The 16,495-nt window shown below is 42.1% G+C and overlaps 2 protein-coding genes and 1 long non-coding RNA gene across 11 annotated transcripts in view; 2 read left to right on the top strand and 1 right to left on the bottom strand.

The window, feature by feature from the left end:
- The window catches only part of DCAF6 (DDB1 and CUL4 associated factor 6), an 83,854-nt gene extending 81,668 nt beyond the window's left edge, over window positions 1-2,186 (bottom strand). For 3 of the 9 annotated variants that reach the window (XM_036343666.1, XM_036343669.1, XM_036343673.1), the window contains exon 1: window positions 1,894-2,183. In XM_036343666.1, coding sequence (XP_036199559.1) covers window positions 1,894-1,990 — 97 coding nt within the window. In that variant the 5' untranslated portion in view covers window positions 1,991-2,183. Of the gene's footprint in view, window positions 1-1,893 lie in introns of all 9 variants that reach the window. The other 6 variants (XM_036343670.1, XM_036343671.1, XM_036343667.1 and 3 more) reach the window with 5 other exon arrangements.
- Window positions 2,187-2,803: 617 nt separating this feature from the next.
- MPC2 (mitochondrial pyruvate carrier 2) lies at window positions 2,804-16,096 on the top strand. The gene is made up of 5 exons (XM_036343674.1): window positions 2,804-3,135; window positions 8,054-8,094; window positions 13,583-13,667; window positions 14,170-14,281; window positions 15,777-16,096. Exons 1-5 carry the CDS (start codon window positions 3,027-3,029, stop codon window positions 15,811-15,813), a joined length of 384 nt encoding a protein of 127 aa, XP_036199567.1. The 5' UTR covers window positions 2,804-3,026; the 3' UTR covers window positions 15,814-16,096.
- On the top strand, window positions 3,142-6,007 carry LOC118673151. The gene is made up of 2 exons (XR_004973319.1): window positions 3,142-3,628; window positions 5,825-6,007. It is a non-coding gene; the product is annotated as an uncharacterized LOC118673151 (long non-coding RNA).
- Window positions 16,097-16,495: the final 399 nt, after the last annotated feature.

Below are 16,495 nucleotides of genomic sequence, written 5' to 3'. Positions count from 1 at the left end.
TTGGTTTAGGTGAATTTGGGGGCTATTGGCATAATATACTTCTTCTCTTAAATAACGTATGACAAATTATTATCTTCATTCCTACAATGTAAAAGTACATTTTGTGAACTGTAATTTTCTTTCATGAGAGGAAAATAGATAATCAACCAAATTTAAATAAAATAAACAACAAAACTTGAATACTACCATTGAAAAGATATGTTCTATGGTGAAATAATTTGAAATGCAAATGTCACAAGAAAAACCTGTCAATTCATTCTATCCCAATTTCACTGTTATTTAGTGGTAATTGATCAGAAATACAAATAATGGAAATAAACTAGAAATGTAATTAACCTACAATACTATAGATAATCAAAACGTTTAAATGTTGAAATCTCAAAAATGGGATCTAGCCCAGACAGTGTGGTTTAGGGGCTGACCCTCGACCTATGAAGTAGGAGGAAACAGTTCTATTCCCTAACTTCAACACAAACTCCACTCCATTAGGGAGTTAGAATAGGAAGGGGGAAAAATATAGGGTTTTAATTTTAATGGACTCTATCGTAGACAGAGCTGAAGCAGAAGAAAACAATAGTATATAAACTTATATATGTTTCTATAGAAAGAACAGATCTATTTTTACTGCCATGTTACGATCTCTAAGATGCAGTGTAGAAAAGAAAGTTGCAAGGCAATGTTTATGCTGGTCACACACACACACTATAGCATCTCTATGTATACACATGTGCTGGTAAGAATGAAAAGAAAAAGGTCTGGACAAATATTCAGGAAACAGATAATACTGTTACCTCCAAGGATGTGTGTGTGAAATTGGAATGGGAAGGATCACAGGGACTTTTGCTTCGTTTTTATTAAGTTTTTACAAGGAGAATGTATTCATAAGTCACTTGAGACACTAAAAAAAAAACCCAACAAAAACCAAGGATAAGAAAAAAAATGCTTCCAACTTTTCTGTTGACTTGAAGTCGAAAACAAATGACATCAAAAAAGACTCAGCCAGTAAAAGTGACAAAGTTGGAAAGAAAGAAATTTAAACGTTATCCTCAAATAAAAATAAAGAAGAAGAAAGAGGAATGATAAGATTGCACAAGAAGAAAACAACAGAAAGACCCACACTCAGGATGCCCACTTTGAAGAGAGCGGGCTTTTGGTTAGCTCGGCGTGACCCAGAATCCCCGCAAAACCACTGGATCCGAAACGGAAAAGGTGGAAGACAGTCCCTCCAGCGCTGGGGCTGTTTTTAGAAAGCTGAACTAAGAAACAGAAAATGCCAAGTGCGCTTTGCAGGGGTGGGAAAGGGAGCGCGAAACCCTACACCTCCTCCAGGCGGCCAGACCCGGCCGAGCGGCGGGGCCGAGCGCTCGCGGGCGGCACAGCTCAGCGACCACTTTCGGGCTCGGAGCCGGGGGTCCCCGCGGAGCCCGTTCGAGCGGGACACGCCGAGGGTGGGCGCCGCGTCGCGGCCGACACCTGAACCCTCCGAGGCCGCAGGGCGGGGTGGCAGCCGAAAGCCCCGTCCTCGGCTGAGCGGGGCGGCGCTGGAGAAGAGCAGGAGCGCCAACTTTTGCTCCAAACGCTCCGGGAGGCCCGGCGGGTCGTGCCCCGAGTCCCACTCCAGAAGCCGCCCCGACCCCTTTCCTGGCCGGTACCGTCCGCCCCCGGTCCGGCCCCGCGAGGAAAAGCCGGCCAGGGCGGCGGCTGGCAGCACGCAAGGGGGCTTGGCCGCGGAGGGCAGGGCTCGGGGTCCGTCTGTCGGAGTCCACCCAGCGCCCCCCGAGTCTCAGGGGCGCCCCGGTCGAGGCGCCGTCCCGCCGCCAACAGCCCCGACCGCGGCCCCCTCCCCCACCCCTGGGCGGCACCCAGCGCCTCCGCCCCGCGGCCCCCGCTCACCCAGGTAGCGGCTCCGCAGCCGGGCCGGGTCCTCCAGCCCGAGGGACCTTTTCCTCACGTCCCACAACAGGTGTGGGCAGGAGCCACCCCGAGACATGGCTCCGCCGCCGGGTGGGAGGGGAGCCCACCGCGCGGGGAGGGGCCGGGAGAGGGGACGTGCGATCAGCCCCCGAGCCGCACCGGCACCATCCGCGCGCCGGGCCTCGCGGGCGGCCGCAGCGACTCAGAAGGCGGCGGCGCTTTCGCCCCCGAAGCCCGGGCGCGCCGCGGCCGGAGCTCGGCTCATACTCTCCCCAGACTGGCCCGAACGTCCAGATCGGCAACAGCCCCGCCCTCGGCCTCCCGCAGGGGGCGGGGGAGGAGGCGGAGGCGGCCGCGGCTCCGCCCTCTCCCCGCTCTCGACCCCTCCCTTCAGGCATTCTCGCGAGATGACGACCATCCGGGGGACGGGAGACGCTCGCTCCGGTCGCAAGAGGAAAAGCCGCCTTCATCCTAGAAAAGCAGGTTCAGGCCCCTGCAGCCAAATCCTTCATCCTGCAAGGATAACCGAGGAAGCTGAGATCTGAAGTTTCTCGCTCACGAGTTCCATCCCAAAGGAAACAAGAGGGCCGTGCGCCGTCATCTTTAGTTGGGGCACGGCAGGCCCGACAGCCCATTTTAACTATGGGCCTCCTTCATCAACATGAAAGGGGCTCAGGGCAACTTCACTTTCCCGTCTCCAACATGGCCTCGAGGGCAGGAAGGAGAAATAGGCGGCTCGCGCTGGGCCACGCCCACTCCGCGGGGCAGACCAATCACCGTGGACAGCTCCGCTCGCGCACGCGCGCTGCGCCGGACTCCCAAGGGATCGCGGAGGCGATTCTGACCCCGGTTGCCATGCCTCCCCTCCTAGTGGGCGGCGGGCGGGCCGAGGGCCGACCCAGGGCGGGCCGTCGCAGAGCCTCCGCCTCCTCGGCCTTCTCCGGGCCCGGGCCCCAGGGTGATTCGCAAGCGGGACAGGCTGAGCGGCGGCGGGGAGCGTAGGACGCGAGGCCCTGAGGCCGGGAGAGTGACAGGCTGCCCTTCGTCGTCAGCCGGGGACGAGTACGCGGCCACCCTCGCGCCGGCCCGGCCACGACCCCTCGTCCGCAGAGATGTCAGCCGCCGGCGTCCGGGGCCTGAGGGCCACCTACCACCGGGTCCTCGATAGAGTGGAGCTCATGCTGCCTGAGAAATTGAGGCCGCTGTACAACCACCCGGCAGGTAATGGCTCCCGCCGAGACCTTGCCTCCGGGGCCCGCGGACACCTCCGTCGCCGGAGGCGTCACCTACACCCTCGAGTGAACGCGTCTACTTTCTCGCCTTTCCCTGCTGTTCCCTTTTGCCTCGTCCACCATCTTTCACCAGCCTCGACGACCTGTGTCGCACCCCCTCCCTTAGGCGCGACTCCAACCCGGCCGGGCTTCTGGGCTGGGTCCTGCCTGCCCCATTCCCACCGGCCCCGGGCGCCGTGGCCCCGGAGGGTTTGGGGAAAGGTCGCACCGCCTCCTCGTCCGGCTGGCAGAGCCGAGCTTCGGAGCCTGTCATTCCCTGGCCCGCGGGTCTAGCTTAAGTCCGTCCTTCGTGAAATGCCTGGGTGAGCCACCCCTGCACCGTTTTGCGTGGGCACACCTGGATTGCATCCAGATGTGCCCCTTACTGCAGGCGTGACCTTGGGCGAAACCCTAGATCTTGTCGTCTTTGTAAAATGGTCAAGGTGAGAGTTAAATATAACATGCATGTTTGTTCATTCATGCTCAGTAAATGTTTGCGCGCTCTCTTGTCCTGTTGGAACACAGTGTTCTTGTGGTTGAAAAAAATACATATATTTCGTTAGGAAACGGGAAGATCCCAGGCCCTCCCACTCTGTATTTATGATCCGGAATTCTCTACCCAATGGGCAGCAATAACAGTTATCTGGGAACGAAAAGCAGATCTCTTTCAAGCCTAAGAGTTTGCAAAGGAGAAAAATCTGCTATAAACTGAAATATTGAAGTGCAACCCTCAAAGGAGCCGTTTTAGCTGACTCCTCTCTGCACTTGGCCTCATTAGGAGAGTTGACTGTCCCCCCTTCTCACTGCCCCCCCCGCCCCCCCCCCGTGGCTCTCTCGAGTCTGAACTGGTTATCACTAAATCTGATTTCCAGTTTGGTAATGGAATGAACTGTATTTGGGGATTATATGAGTGTAATGTTGTTTACTGAAGTACATATTGCACACATTATAAAATTGATCTTCAAGGAAAGGTGTTTATTGCTGAAGTTTATTTAGTTTGCCTTTTAGTTCTTTTAATACTCAAATGTTTAGAATTGTGCTGCGTTTTGTGGCAAAGTTATCAGGAGGGAGGTTGGGCAATGCTTCTGTAATAATCTGGGCTTTAGAGTCAACTGAATTCTGTAGTCAGTTCTGACCCTTTCCGCTTTGTGTCTGGGCTGTAGGACAAGGACACGGTAGAGCAGGAGCAATTTTAAACTACGTTACTAACAGGGTCGGTTTATAGTGATCTTTTCCAAGGCCTTGGCTTTAACCACCCACCTTCCTTGCTTATAATACGTTATTCAACTCTCAGAATGAAGAGGAGTACCTTTCATTTGTAGATTGTACGTTTCATCTGGGTATTCCTGAATTAGATGAGTTGTCATCCCTTGTCTATACAGTGGAAGGAGCATAAGCTTAGGAGCCAGACGGGCCAGGTTTGAATCTTAACTGTGTGACCTTGGCCTTAAATCCCCAAAGCCTTAATTTTTAAATCTATAAAATAGGGAAAATAATTATCACCATTTAAGGATTGTTATGAAAGTTAAATGACAATGTCAGTAAAACATGTAGCAGAGTGTTTGCATTTAGACTTTCAAGGAATGTTTGTCCTCTCCCACCTAAGCTTTTAACCAGTAGGCAGAGAAAGAATTCCTATCACTGCAAAATGATTTGTGATTAGAAGGTTGTAGGCACACCAGTGTAGAAATGGAGAAGCATGAAAAACATAACTGTCAATGTACTAGTATTGAATAAAATCTAAGGAAACACTGATTATGTTCCAAGAGTTACTCGATTGAATCTTTAAGCTTATGTGTACTATTTTGCATAATAGTATGTTGTTGAATCATCATCCCCATTGAAATATTAAGCCTTCAGTTAGAAACTTTATTTTTTACATTGGGACTTACTGAGCATGTCAGCTCAATATTTGTGTTTGTGTATGTTTGCCTGTTTGTAAAGTTACTCTGTTCCAAGAAGGAAATCTTTTCTTAGGGGAGAATCATACATACAATAAATGACATAGTTTCTTGGTAAAATTTATTTATTTATTTGTTTATTTTTATTTTTTGTTAATGCTTACTCAAGGATATTTTCCCATTGATTTTTAGAGAGCCGACAAGTGGAGAGACAGAGAGAGAAATATCCGTGTGAGAGATACACATGGATTGGTTGCCTCCCAGACACGTCCAAATCAGGGCCAGGGTTCTAGCCTGCAACTGAGGTATGTGCCCTTGACCAGAATCGAACCTGGTACCTTTCAGTCCGAGAGCTGACACTCTATCCACTGAGCCAAACCCGGTAGGGCTAAAATTTATATATTTCATTAACAGTGATTCCGCTCAGATAAGGAAATTAGGAGGTAAATTTATGTCATTTTATCAACAGGTTCATCAAGGCAGCTAGATTGGTTAATTTGTTGGAAAATGTCTTTCTGTTACAGATTTGGTTGTGATATTCCCTTGCAGAATTTCATAGAATTTTCTTCTATGAAAATTTGAACTCTAAAAAAGTTTCACTTTAAAAATAAGACAAACCCATAATAATACAAAAGAAAATGACCATTATATTATCCTCTGTATTTTCTGTTATGCCTGAAAATAGTTTATAGTTTTAAATGTATATATACTTTTTGAATACTTGTTTGATATTTTCAGATTGCCAGCATTTGAAGCCTTTTTCAACTTCCAGAAGTGGACTTCTATGAAACAAGATGAAAATATATTAATTAACTTTTATTTAATTCTCTATCTAAAAGAATGTACTTTTATATCTGATGGGGACACATTTCCCTCATTTTGGATTCCAAATTAAATATATGAGATGATTTTTATTCAGTATATTTCACCCGATCTAGTTTTTTCATGCCTCATAATGAATATTAGCTGTGTAACCTATTAGTTTATACTTCTGCTTATCTTGATCTTAACATATTATAATCACTTCAGGCATCATAATTATTTGTCTCATATTTTTAATGAATTGCTGTTTTAATGAACAGCTGTGAGAATATTTGTGCCATTCTGTAGAGTATAAATCTGGTTTCCCAGGCCTGGAATGACACTCAGATCTAATGTGACATTGTGTCGTCACTGTGTGAGCATATCTATTTTTAAATGTTTCGTTTTATCAAAACTTTACTTTATAAATTTGAAGTAAGTTGGGATATTTTCTCATTACCATGTTCACTGTTGGTTAATTGCTTTTTTCAGGAAGACAGCCTCTGTACTTGAATTCTTACACATTTAAATTTGGCTTGTTTATTCTTAAGGTAGAAAATGATTAGCTAAGATAAATTGGAAGAGTGAGCTAAAATTAGTTTTCTTTGAAATTTTTGTATGATCACAAAGAGTGATAGCCATTTTCCCTTTTTTTTAAATAATGAAGAAAACACTGCTGATTTGCATTTATGGATATCCAACTCTGATTATTTATTTGCTACTGATATTTTTAAATTCAGTACTTATGTAGGGTTTGTTAAACTAATGTAGGGTTTGTTGTGTAGTTTTAAATTATTCACTAAAATATTCATACTGCTCCTAGTCCAGGCTCTAGTAACTAGTCATATTTGAAGTTTTTTTGTTTGGTTTGGTTGGCGGGACAGGGGCAGTTAGTTAATATTTTAAGACTATCACCTAGCTCGGAGCATTTATTAGTTACCAGGAAAACCTACTGAAAAGCCTGCCTCTTCATTAATCCTGAAGTATAAACCACTTAAGCTGGTCAAGAACCAGAATCTATAGAAGGCATTGCTCAGGAAACCGTCTTTGGGTAGCACAAGAGGAAACATGAGTTTTGAAATAGGAAGAGAGGAGTCTGCTGAAAAATTCAAAGCCAGAGACTACAACATGGACTGAATTACCCTTAGTGATGAAGCCAGGCTTCATGCAGGAATAAAAGATGAACTTAGTAATTGATCCTGCCTATGACCAGAGACTTTGTCTACAACAAAGAAAAATGAACCACGTGCGATGATAGGAATTCCAGAAGCTCAAGCTAACTAAAATAACCAGACAGCTTGCAAGATTGACTTATGGGATCAGTACATCATGGCATCAGACTCATGGGAAGCATTTTCGGGAGCCAAATGGGGGAGTGGCATGGTCTAAGACAGAGGTTCTCAACCTATGGGTCGCGACCCCTTTGGGGGTCGAGCAACCCTTTCACAGGGGTCGCCTAAGACCATCAGAAAACACATATATAATTACATATTGTTTTTGTGATTAATACTATGCTTTAATTATGTTCAATTTGTAACAATGAAAATACATCCTGCATATCAGATACTTACATTCCGATTCATAACAGTAGCAAAATAACAGTTATGAAGTAGCAACGAAAATAACTTTATGGTTGGGGGTCACCACAACATGAGGAACTGTATTAAAGGGTCGCGGCATTAGGAAGGTTGAGAACCACTGGTCTAAGAGAAGAGTAACTAGTGAGTGAAGTCTAAAGCGACCCTGATGTAAAGGGATCCTGATGTCCTTGAAGATGAGTAAATACCAAACTCTAGCCTTGGGCATGAAACCTTATCAAGGCAAATCTGTAATTTCCCCAACTTGAAGTTATCCATGAGTGAACTAGCATTAAGTTCCATGTTTTCCAAAACCATCTCCTTTACACTTCGGCTAATTTTTAACAGGTCACAAAAATACAAATAATTGATAGATCAAAAAAACTTGTATGAAAGATGGATATTGTGGCGACTTTTTAAAGTTAGCTTATATAGAAAATATGCAGAAAACATAGTAAAAAATTAGAAACAGGAAAAATGATTAGAAATATATTGATAAATCTTTAGGTTTTTGAAATGTGATAGCTATTAAAGACATGTAAGGAATGGTTGAATAATTGACTTATTCCTAAATTTTTTGTTGTTTCAGGTCCCAAAACAGTTTTTTTCTGGGCTCCAATTATGAAATGGGTAAGTTTTCAGTTTTTATAGAAGCTACTGAAAAAAATTATCTGATAAGAACTTACTAATTTGAAGTAACTTTTATGAAGGATGTACTTTGAAATGTTCATGGTATGCCACTAAATGATGTCATGCAAAGATTCTCAGATGTATCATTTTCACTAGTTTTTTCTGAACTCCATTGATTAGGAGGCCTGGGAACATATTTGTTATCAAAACACAATTGTGAGCCCTTGAAACATGAAACTTCATTCTAAAGTTTTATGACTAAGAAAAACATTAAACTAGTTAGAGCCCTCCTCCCCAAATTAACTGTTACTGTTAATTTAGTAAGAGAACTAAAGATACACCAAAACAGAGGCAAAGAAAGGTAGTCTCAAAAAGTAGTGGGATTTATCTAAAAATGTATGTTAACATTTGGTTAGTGATAGAGTCTAGGACTTCCGACTCCAAATGCTGCTGTCAGCAATGGTGAACAAATGTCTGTTCCAGTCCCTGCTTTCAGTTCTTTTGGGTTATGCTAGAAGTGGAATTATTAGGTCATATGGTGATTCTATATTTAATATTTTTTAAAAGACATTTTTATTGATTTTTAGAGAGAGAAGAAGGGAGAGGGATAGAGAGATAGAAACATCAATGAGAGAGGAAGCCATTGATTGGATGCCTCCTACATGGCCCCGACTGGGAATCGAGCCTGGGTTGCCCCACTGGCAACCCAGGCATGTGCCCTGACCGGGAATCAAACCAGCAACCTCTTTGTTCCTGGGTCGACACTCAACTGCTGAGCCACACCAGCAGCACTATATTTAAATTGTGAGGAACTGCCATTTTACATACTCAGCTATAAAATGGCAAGATTAGATGAGCGATTGGGAGCTGTATTTTAGAGAGAACTAGAGAGCAGTTATTTTTTATATTTATATATTGAGAAAAGATCCCAGTTTTTTTTTAAAGTTTCAATGTATGACCTTTGATGATTATGCTCACACTGTAAGCATTCAAATATAGTGATATGCCGCAAAAATACCGAGACTAATGTTAGGTATATTATTATTTCCTTCTTCTCCTCTCCCTACCACACTTAAAATTATATAGTAATGACTTATCTATAAAGTGGAATTGATTACTGAAGTATTGTTTCTATACCATTATTAAAAGAATAAGAATGATTTAATCTATTTACCACAAATTTGGTGTCCTCTTTGACCTCAAATTTGCCACAGTTTGGGAGTTTATTTATTTTATTAATAGCTTTTGTGTTTCTTTGATCTGTTCCACCAGTGTTTTGAAACACTGACAGTATCAGATACGCCTGAGTGCCTTCTGTCTCCTTTAAAAAATCTATTTTAAGTTCGTGTTGAAATCAACATAGTCTCCTGATGACTGCATAGCAATAGAAACTTCTGTGTCTTGTTCGCTGGTGCAGAGACTTCTTTTGCTGGTTATTTACTTTATGTACAATGTGTGTTCTTCTCCCAGAGCATTTGGTAATTAATCTGTGGTAGTCTGTGCATGACATAAAAATTGCTGCTGCCAGCCATATGTGTTCTGTCTGAAGAATTTCAGACTATACTTCTTCAGACATTTAACTATGGTGGAGACCTTAGTCACTTTAATTGAAACCAAATAATCATAAAAATTATACCTTAAATATTTTATTTTAACTCAAATAATATAAATATGTATTCGTTTGGCAGTCATCTACTATGAGGCCAAAGCTTTTATTTATGTATGGATCTCTGATTTTGAGTTCCACATCTTCTATCTTGGATGAATTATATCATAGTGCATCCCATATAATTTCCAGCTTAGTTTTCTTTAAAGCAGAACAAGGTCATAGATACTTTCATAATAGTACGACAACAGAAGCCTGCTAGATTTGTATGACTTTCCCTCAAATTTTTGTATATCTGTCTCATGCCAAATTTGACAGTAAGTTTTAAAACTTGCCGTTATTCAGTCTTTTCAAAATAGTTGCTTGCGTTTTCATAGAAAGAGCAACCCACTTTGTAGTTCCCCTGTTTACCCTGTAGTCCGGTGATGGCGAACCTATGACACGCGTGTCAGAGGTGACAGACGAACTCATTTTTTTGGTTGATTTTTCTTCATTAAATGGCATTTAAATATATAAAATAAATACCAAAAATATAAGTCTTTGTTTTACTATGGTTGCAAAGATCAAAAAATTCCTATATGTGACACGGCACCAGAGTTAAGTTAGGGTTTTTCAAAATGCTGACACGCCGAGCTCAAAAGGTTCGCCATTACTGCTATAGTCCGTTAAATTATGTAGCAAGTAAAACTGGCATAGACAGGTTTAAGGACAAACACAGTGGCTTGATAAAAATACAACTCAACTAATGTAATACAGAATAAGCAGCCCGCTAGCCGTGAGTATTTAGCGTGTCATGGACGTCTGTTGGCCTGTTTACAGAAGGAATGGAGATCACTGACCAGACTGGGGAGCTTATTATGTGAAGAGCAGTTAAGAGAGCTTCTTTATTTTTGTTCAAAATCTTTTTGTACGGACTGAGTTATATTAATTCTCAAACAATATGCCATTTGGTATAGCTTTATTTTCTACTTTCTCCTCTCCTTAGGAATAAATCAACTTTCAGATAAACCATACATATTGTTAATACCTGTCTGTTTGTTCTTTCAGCTGGAACTACTTCTATAGATTAATTCACAGTTTAAAATCTTGAGGTCTTTGCTACTATGAGCATTTTGGAATTGGAATATTCAATAGTGGTATTTCATTTTTTTAAACATTCCTCTAAAAGTGTTATATGACCTTTAATAAATGAAAAGATATTGAAGCCCTAGCTGGTTGCTCAGTGGTTAGAGCAGTGGCCCGAGGACTAAAGGGTCCTGGGCTCGATTCCGGTCAAGGGAACATACCTCAGTTGCAGGCTCAATTCCCAACCCCAGTCTGCACATGTGCAGGAGGCAACCAATCAATGTCTGTCTCTCACATCAAAGTTTCTCTGTCTTTCCCCAACCCTTCCACTCGCTCTAAAAAAATCAATGGAAAAAAATATCCTCAGGTGAGGATTATCTATATAATCTATACTAGAGGCCCACTGCACAAAATGTGTATACAGGTAGGGTCCCTAGGCCTAGCGGCAATCAGAGTTGATGTGTGGTGTGACCAGCGGGGTGATCGGGGCCCCTGCTCGCACCCACCTCGGCTGGCCTGGCACCGCCCGGTTGGCCCCATCCCTTGCCGCCACCGCTGGTTGCCTCCTTCTGTGGGGCGACCGGCTAGGTGAAAAGGGGGCCTCCACTTGTACCTGCCTTGGCTGGCCTGGCACCACCCGTTTGTTGGCCCTGCACCCTGCCACTGCCGGTCAGGGCCTGTGGGCTGGAGGCAGCTTCTGCTTTGAGTGTCTGCCCCTTGGTGGTCAGTGCACATCAAAGCGACCGGTCATTCCGCTGATCATTCTGCTGTTTGTTCAATTTGCATATTAGGGTTTTATATAGATAGATAATACAAGCCTAAACGACCTTTATGGCAGAACAACCAGAATGACCGATCACTATGGTGCGCACTGACCACCAGACATTAAACGTAGGAGCTGCCCCCTGGTGGTCAGTGCGCTGAGCCAGAAGCCGGGTTCACAGCTGGTGCGTGCAGCGGTGGTGGTGTGAGCCTCTCCTGCCCCCACGGTAGCGTTAAGCAGCAGCAAGCCAAGTGGTAAGGAGCCAGCAGGTGGGTGGTAAGGAGCGAGGGGTCCTGGACTATAAGAGGTGAGAGAGGGATGTCCGCCTGCTGGCTTAGGCCCGATCCCACAGGGGGGTCCTGGACTGCAAGAGGGTGCAGGCCAGGCTGAGGGAATCCCCCCCACCCACCCCCCAGTGCATGAATGTCATGCACTGGGCCTCTAGAGTGTGTGTGTGTATTAGAAGGAAGAAAGGAGAGAGAAAGAAAGAGGAAAGGAAGAGAGTTAGTTTTATACTGTCTATTAGAGGCCTGGTACACAAATTCATGCACCAGTGGAGTCCCTTGGCCTAGCCTGCAGGATTGGGCCAAAACTGGCTCTCCGACATCCCCCAAGGGGTCCCTGATTACGAGAGGGTGCAGGCCAGGCCGAGGGATCCCACCGGTGCACAACTGGGGCCCGGGAGGGATGCGGGAGGGCTCCAGGGTGTCCAGCCTATCCCGATTGGCCAGACCCCAGCAGCAAGCTAACCTACCAGTCAGAGCGTCTACCCCCTGGTGGTCAGTGCACGTCATAGCGAGTGGTTGAGCAGCCTTAGCATATCATTAGCATATTACTCTTTAATTGGTTGAACGGACGACCAGACACTTAGCATATTAGGCTTTTATTATATAGGACAAGCTAACCTACCGGTCGGAGCGTCTACCCCCTGGTGATCAGTGCACGTCATAGCGAGTGGTTGAGCAGCCTTAGCATATCATTAGCATATTACACTTTGATTGGTTGAACGGATGACCAGACACTTAGCATATTAGGCTTTTATTATATAGGATGAGCATCCCATCCAGTGGAGATAATCAGATGCCTGAAAGCATCACAAACCTGGGCTTCAGACATTTGAAAAGCGTTTTTAAATTTGTTTACTGATGCCAAACCTTCTGTATTAGGATCTTAAAATACATTATCTCATATTTAATCTTCACCAAAAAATATCAGAGATATAAATAGTATCAGCATTTTTCAGAGAAGGGTACTGAGGTTCAGAGAACTGGCTGTGCATGTTGTAGTGGCAGACTCAGGATTGGAAGCTCCAGGTCTGTTTGACTCAAATCTATGATCTTAAGCACTAACATGACTGCCTTTACACAAGTCACTGTGGATCTACCTATGGTCAGGGAGTATTTTATATAATCTTGTGGTATACTCTAAGCACTCTCTGAATGAACGAAGTACAGAATAAAGATGAAAAGGAACATGGGCCTTCTGCCCTTGATCCTGAGACTGTGAGTGCATAATTCCATCAAAACCAGTGTCAAAAACACAGCAGAGAAGAAATGACCATCTGTCCTCTGACATTACATTACTGTCTAACCAGGACACTAAACTTCTAACAGCTTTTCTGATATTTATACTTTTTAAAAATAAATAAATAAATAACATTGACAAAAAACTGAAAGGAGGAATCTATACAAATTACCTTAGTTTTCAGGCATCCTCCATGTCAGTGGTTCCTGACATGTATAAAGAATATATAAATTCACATGTGAAAAAGGTGTCATTTGTGGAACAAATATATATATATACAACACACACACACACTACTGACTTTCAAATATATCAGGTTGCTTAATGTGGTTAACAAAATACAGATTAATTCTGAAAATATTCCGAATTCACTATAGCTTTTGTCATGATACACATTTTCTTAAGGCATGGATACTAAAATTACCGCTATTACCGTGTGGAGATCTCTGAAACAGTTCTGTGTTTTATTTAAAGTGAAGAACCATTACTTGACAGTTAGGATGCTTTTTCTTTTTTTCTGTGTATTTCAGGGGTTGGTGTGTGCTGGATTGGCTGACATGGCCAGACCTGCAGAAAAACTCAGCACAGCTCAGTCTGCTGTTCTGATGGCTACAGGTAAATTAAAGAATACCCTTCATGTTCCATATAGGACATTCAATATTTGTATATTGTTTTACCTCAATTTATTTAACAATTTAATGTTTAGAACACATTATACACACACACACACACACACACGCACGCGCATGCACACACACAAAGGAATTCAGGGGTCATCTCTAGGAAGTTATTAGACGGAGAAGGCAGAGGAGGGTTGCAGTGAATAGGTATCTGCATGGGTTTTTATTTTTCACGTTTTGTCATCAGCATAATTTTATGTCGGAAAAACATTCCAGTAAATATTCATTTGCCCTATAAATATTTCCTCCCTTTGATGTAAGAACTGAGTATTTTATAGCAGTTTAATTAAAGACTTAGAGTCTAGTTTTTCTTTATCCTCTGTCCTACATTATGTTGTCATAGTCTTATTTAGAAGTATTTTACTATAATATTAAATGTTCAGATAAGATATTGCAACAGTACCTATACTTTAAAAAAATATATTTTATTTCAACAGGGCTTATTTGGTCAAGATACTCACTTGTAATTATTCCAAAAAACTGGAGTCTGTTTGCTGTTAATTTCTTTGTTGGGGCAGCAGGAGCCTCTCAGCTCTTTCGTATTTGGAGGTAAGCCCACCAAGGGTATAAAACGTGTCTCAGAAGCCACACAGGTGGCAATACTTTTTTTTGGTAAAATTCATGTATAATATTAAGATGGGATGTGTAAGAAGCAAAAATTTAGCACTTCTAGAAAAGTCGGGTTTTAAGCTAAAAAATGTTAAGCAGTATGTTACCTAGGTTTTAAATTTGTATAGTATCTAGATGTATAGCTCTTTCATATAATCTATTTCATTAAGATAACAAATATACTTAATGATATATTAAGTAATTTTCTGAATGAACCTTTTATGACTCTCGATCATATATAATAAAGTAGAACTGAAACATTACGTAGTTATGTAGTATTGGGAATGATGTTCAGTGAGGCTTCTGGTTTCATTGGAAAATGTTCCATGAGCTTTGGGAATTTTTTAAACCGTTTACTCTGTCAGTAACATTATTGGTCACTGATCAATTAATATCCTGCAATGAGCTCATCCAAGATGAAGGCTCTGGCTTTGTTTGGGCCATAGAACCTTTCTAAATTACAAAACTGTCATGAATAATAGCGTTCTTTAGCTAAAAAATAAAAATTAAAAAAATTTGAATGATCTCAATAAAGAGAAATATTAAGTTAAAATTTACATTCCTTTCAGAAGGCATTCTATGCCATAGAGTATAGCACATTTTATTTCATTCATCTTTACCACTCCTAGGTTAATGAGTATCTTTATAATTTAATCTTCTCATAATCATCTAGCATATAACGGATGGGTGAATAAACAACTCACTCATTGTAGAGTATGCCTCACAATCATTTTTAAGACTTATTTAATATAAACTTTAATTTGTACAGTGATTTTATTTACAGAGTATTTTCCTCATATACCATCCCATTTTAACATTAACTCATGATAATAGAGCTAAGATAATGCAAAATGCCATATTGTTTTTAATATCAGAAACTAAAATACCATTAGACAAAAGAATTTTTGGCACCTTTTGGTACAATAGCAGATTGAGAGATTTTGTTAGAAATGCAGACATTGGGCTCTGGAGCATTTAGGAAAACACTATCGAATATTTGAATCGGGGCCTTTTGAGAGACCTGGGAGGTATGCTTAGCGTCATGGAGTAAGTTGCTTCCTGTGCGTGTCCTGTCCTCCACTCTGCTAAGCTGAGGAAGAGTCAGTGAAACAGTCCACACATTTTGTCATGCTCTTGTATAGTTTAAGAATGAAAATAGTCATTAAAATAATACTTCTGAACAGGAAGTTAAGTTATTTAAACTTAAGTTAAGTTATTTAAACTTTTTGGCAGCTGGAAGCCAGATGCAAATAATGTCTGGGTCACTTTCCCTTGTGCCTATTTCTACCCACAAGGCCTTGGGAAGATTGTAGTTACAACTAGATAGTCTCTCGGCTAGTGAGAGGGAAGAGATGGAATATGCTTCTCATTCCCTTCTTATCGTATACTTACCTGTTGTGATTCATGATTATTTTTCTTTCTGTTTTCTCCATAGATATAACCAAGAACTAAAAGCTAATGCAAACAAGTAAAAGAGTTCCTGATCATCCCAACAACGTAGCTGTAGCCATAACCACTGGGACCTAGTTTGACTTATTATTTGTTATTGGTAAGGTGATGCTCTCTATGCTAATAATTGGGACGCATTTTAAAAATCTAACTTAAATAGAAACTAGTACTCAATCCAGCAGAAAAATAAAGCAAATTTTTAATAACAGTGTCTCTCTACATATTACTTAAGGAACTTATCTATGGGTATTAGTAACATTTTTTTCCCACTCTCTTCCTGTAATAAATCATACTTGCTCATTCATACCTCTGGCCTCCTCCTGTTCTAGTTCACCAAAGTATGTGTGTTTAAGAGTGCACATGTTCAAGTGAGTCGAAAGATAGTTGAAAGGTCAAGTAATCTATTTTCAGTGAAGGATGGTGAAGTAGCTAAAAGTGGAAGGAAATAGAGCTAAAGAGGGTGAGATGGGTGGAATGGCTAGCAAAATGACTTAAAACTATTTTAAGAGATTTTAACTTGAAAATTATATTTTGCATATTGTGTGAAATTCTTTTAGAGCTATCAGAGTAATGAAGGATTTCTAAATGTTCAGCTTTCTGTAAATGCCTGGGACCTTCACCCCCATTATGAGGAAAGACTGGGCATAGATTGCTGCATACTAGAAATGATTAACAGTCTATTGGATGTGAGCTCCAATTTGGCAT

Source organism: Myotis myotis, unplaced genomic scaffold (assembly GCF_014108235.1).
Source record: "Myotis myotis isolate mMyoMyo1 unplaced genomic scaffold, mMyoMyo1.p scaffold_m19_p_18, whole genome shotgun sequence".
NCBI lineage: Eukaryota > Metazoa > Chordata > Mammalia > Chiroptera > Vespertilionidae > Myotis > Myotis myotis.
The sequence above is the reverse complement of the archived record's forward strand: the minus strand, read 5'-3'. Positions and strand labels throughout refer to the sequence as shown.

Bases quoted from the DNA above. Each gene is read 5' to 3' on its own strand.
- MPC2 (XM_036343674.1), top strand. From the start codon at position 3,027: ATGTCAGCCGCCGGCGTCCGGGGCCTGAGGGCCACCTACCACCGGGTC. The intron at 13,668-14,169 runs GTAAATTAAAGA...TTATTTCAACAG, and splicing joins TGCTGTTCTGATGGCTACAG to GGCTTATTTGGTCAAGATAC. The intron at 14,282-15,776 runs GTAAGCCCACCA...TTTTCTCCATAG, and splicing joins CAGCTCTTTCGTATTTGGAG to ATATAACCAAGAACTAAAAG.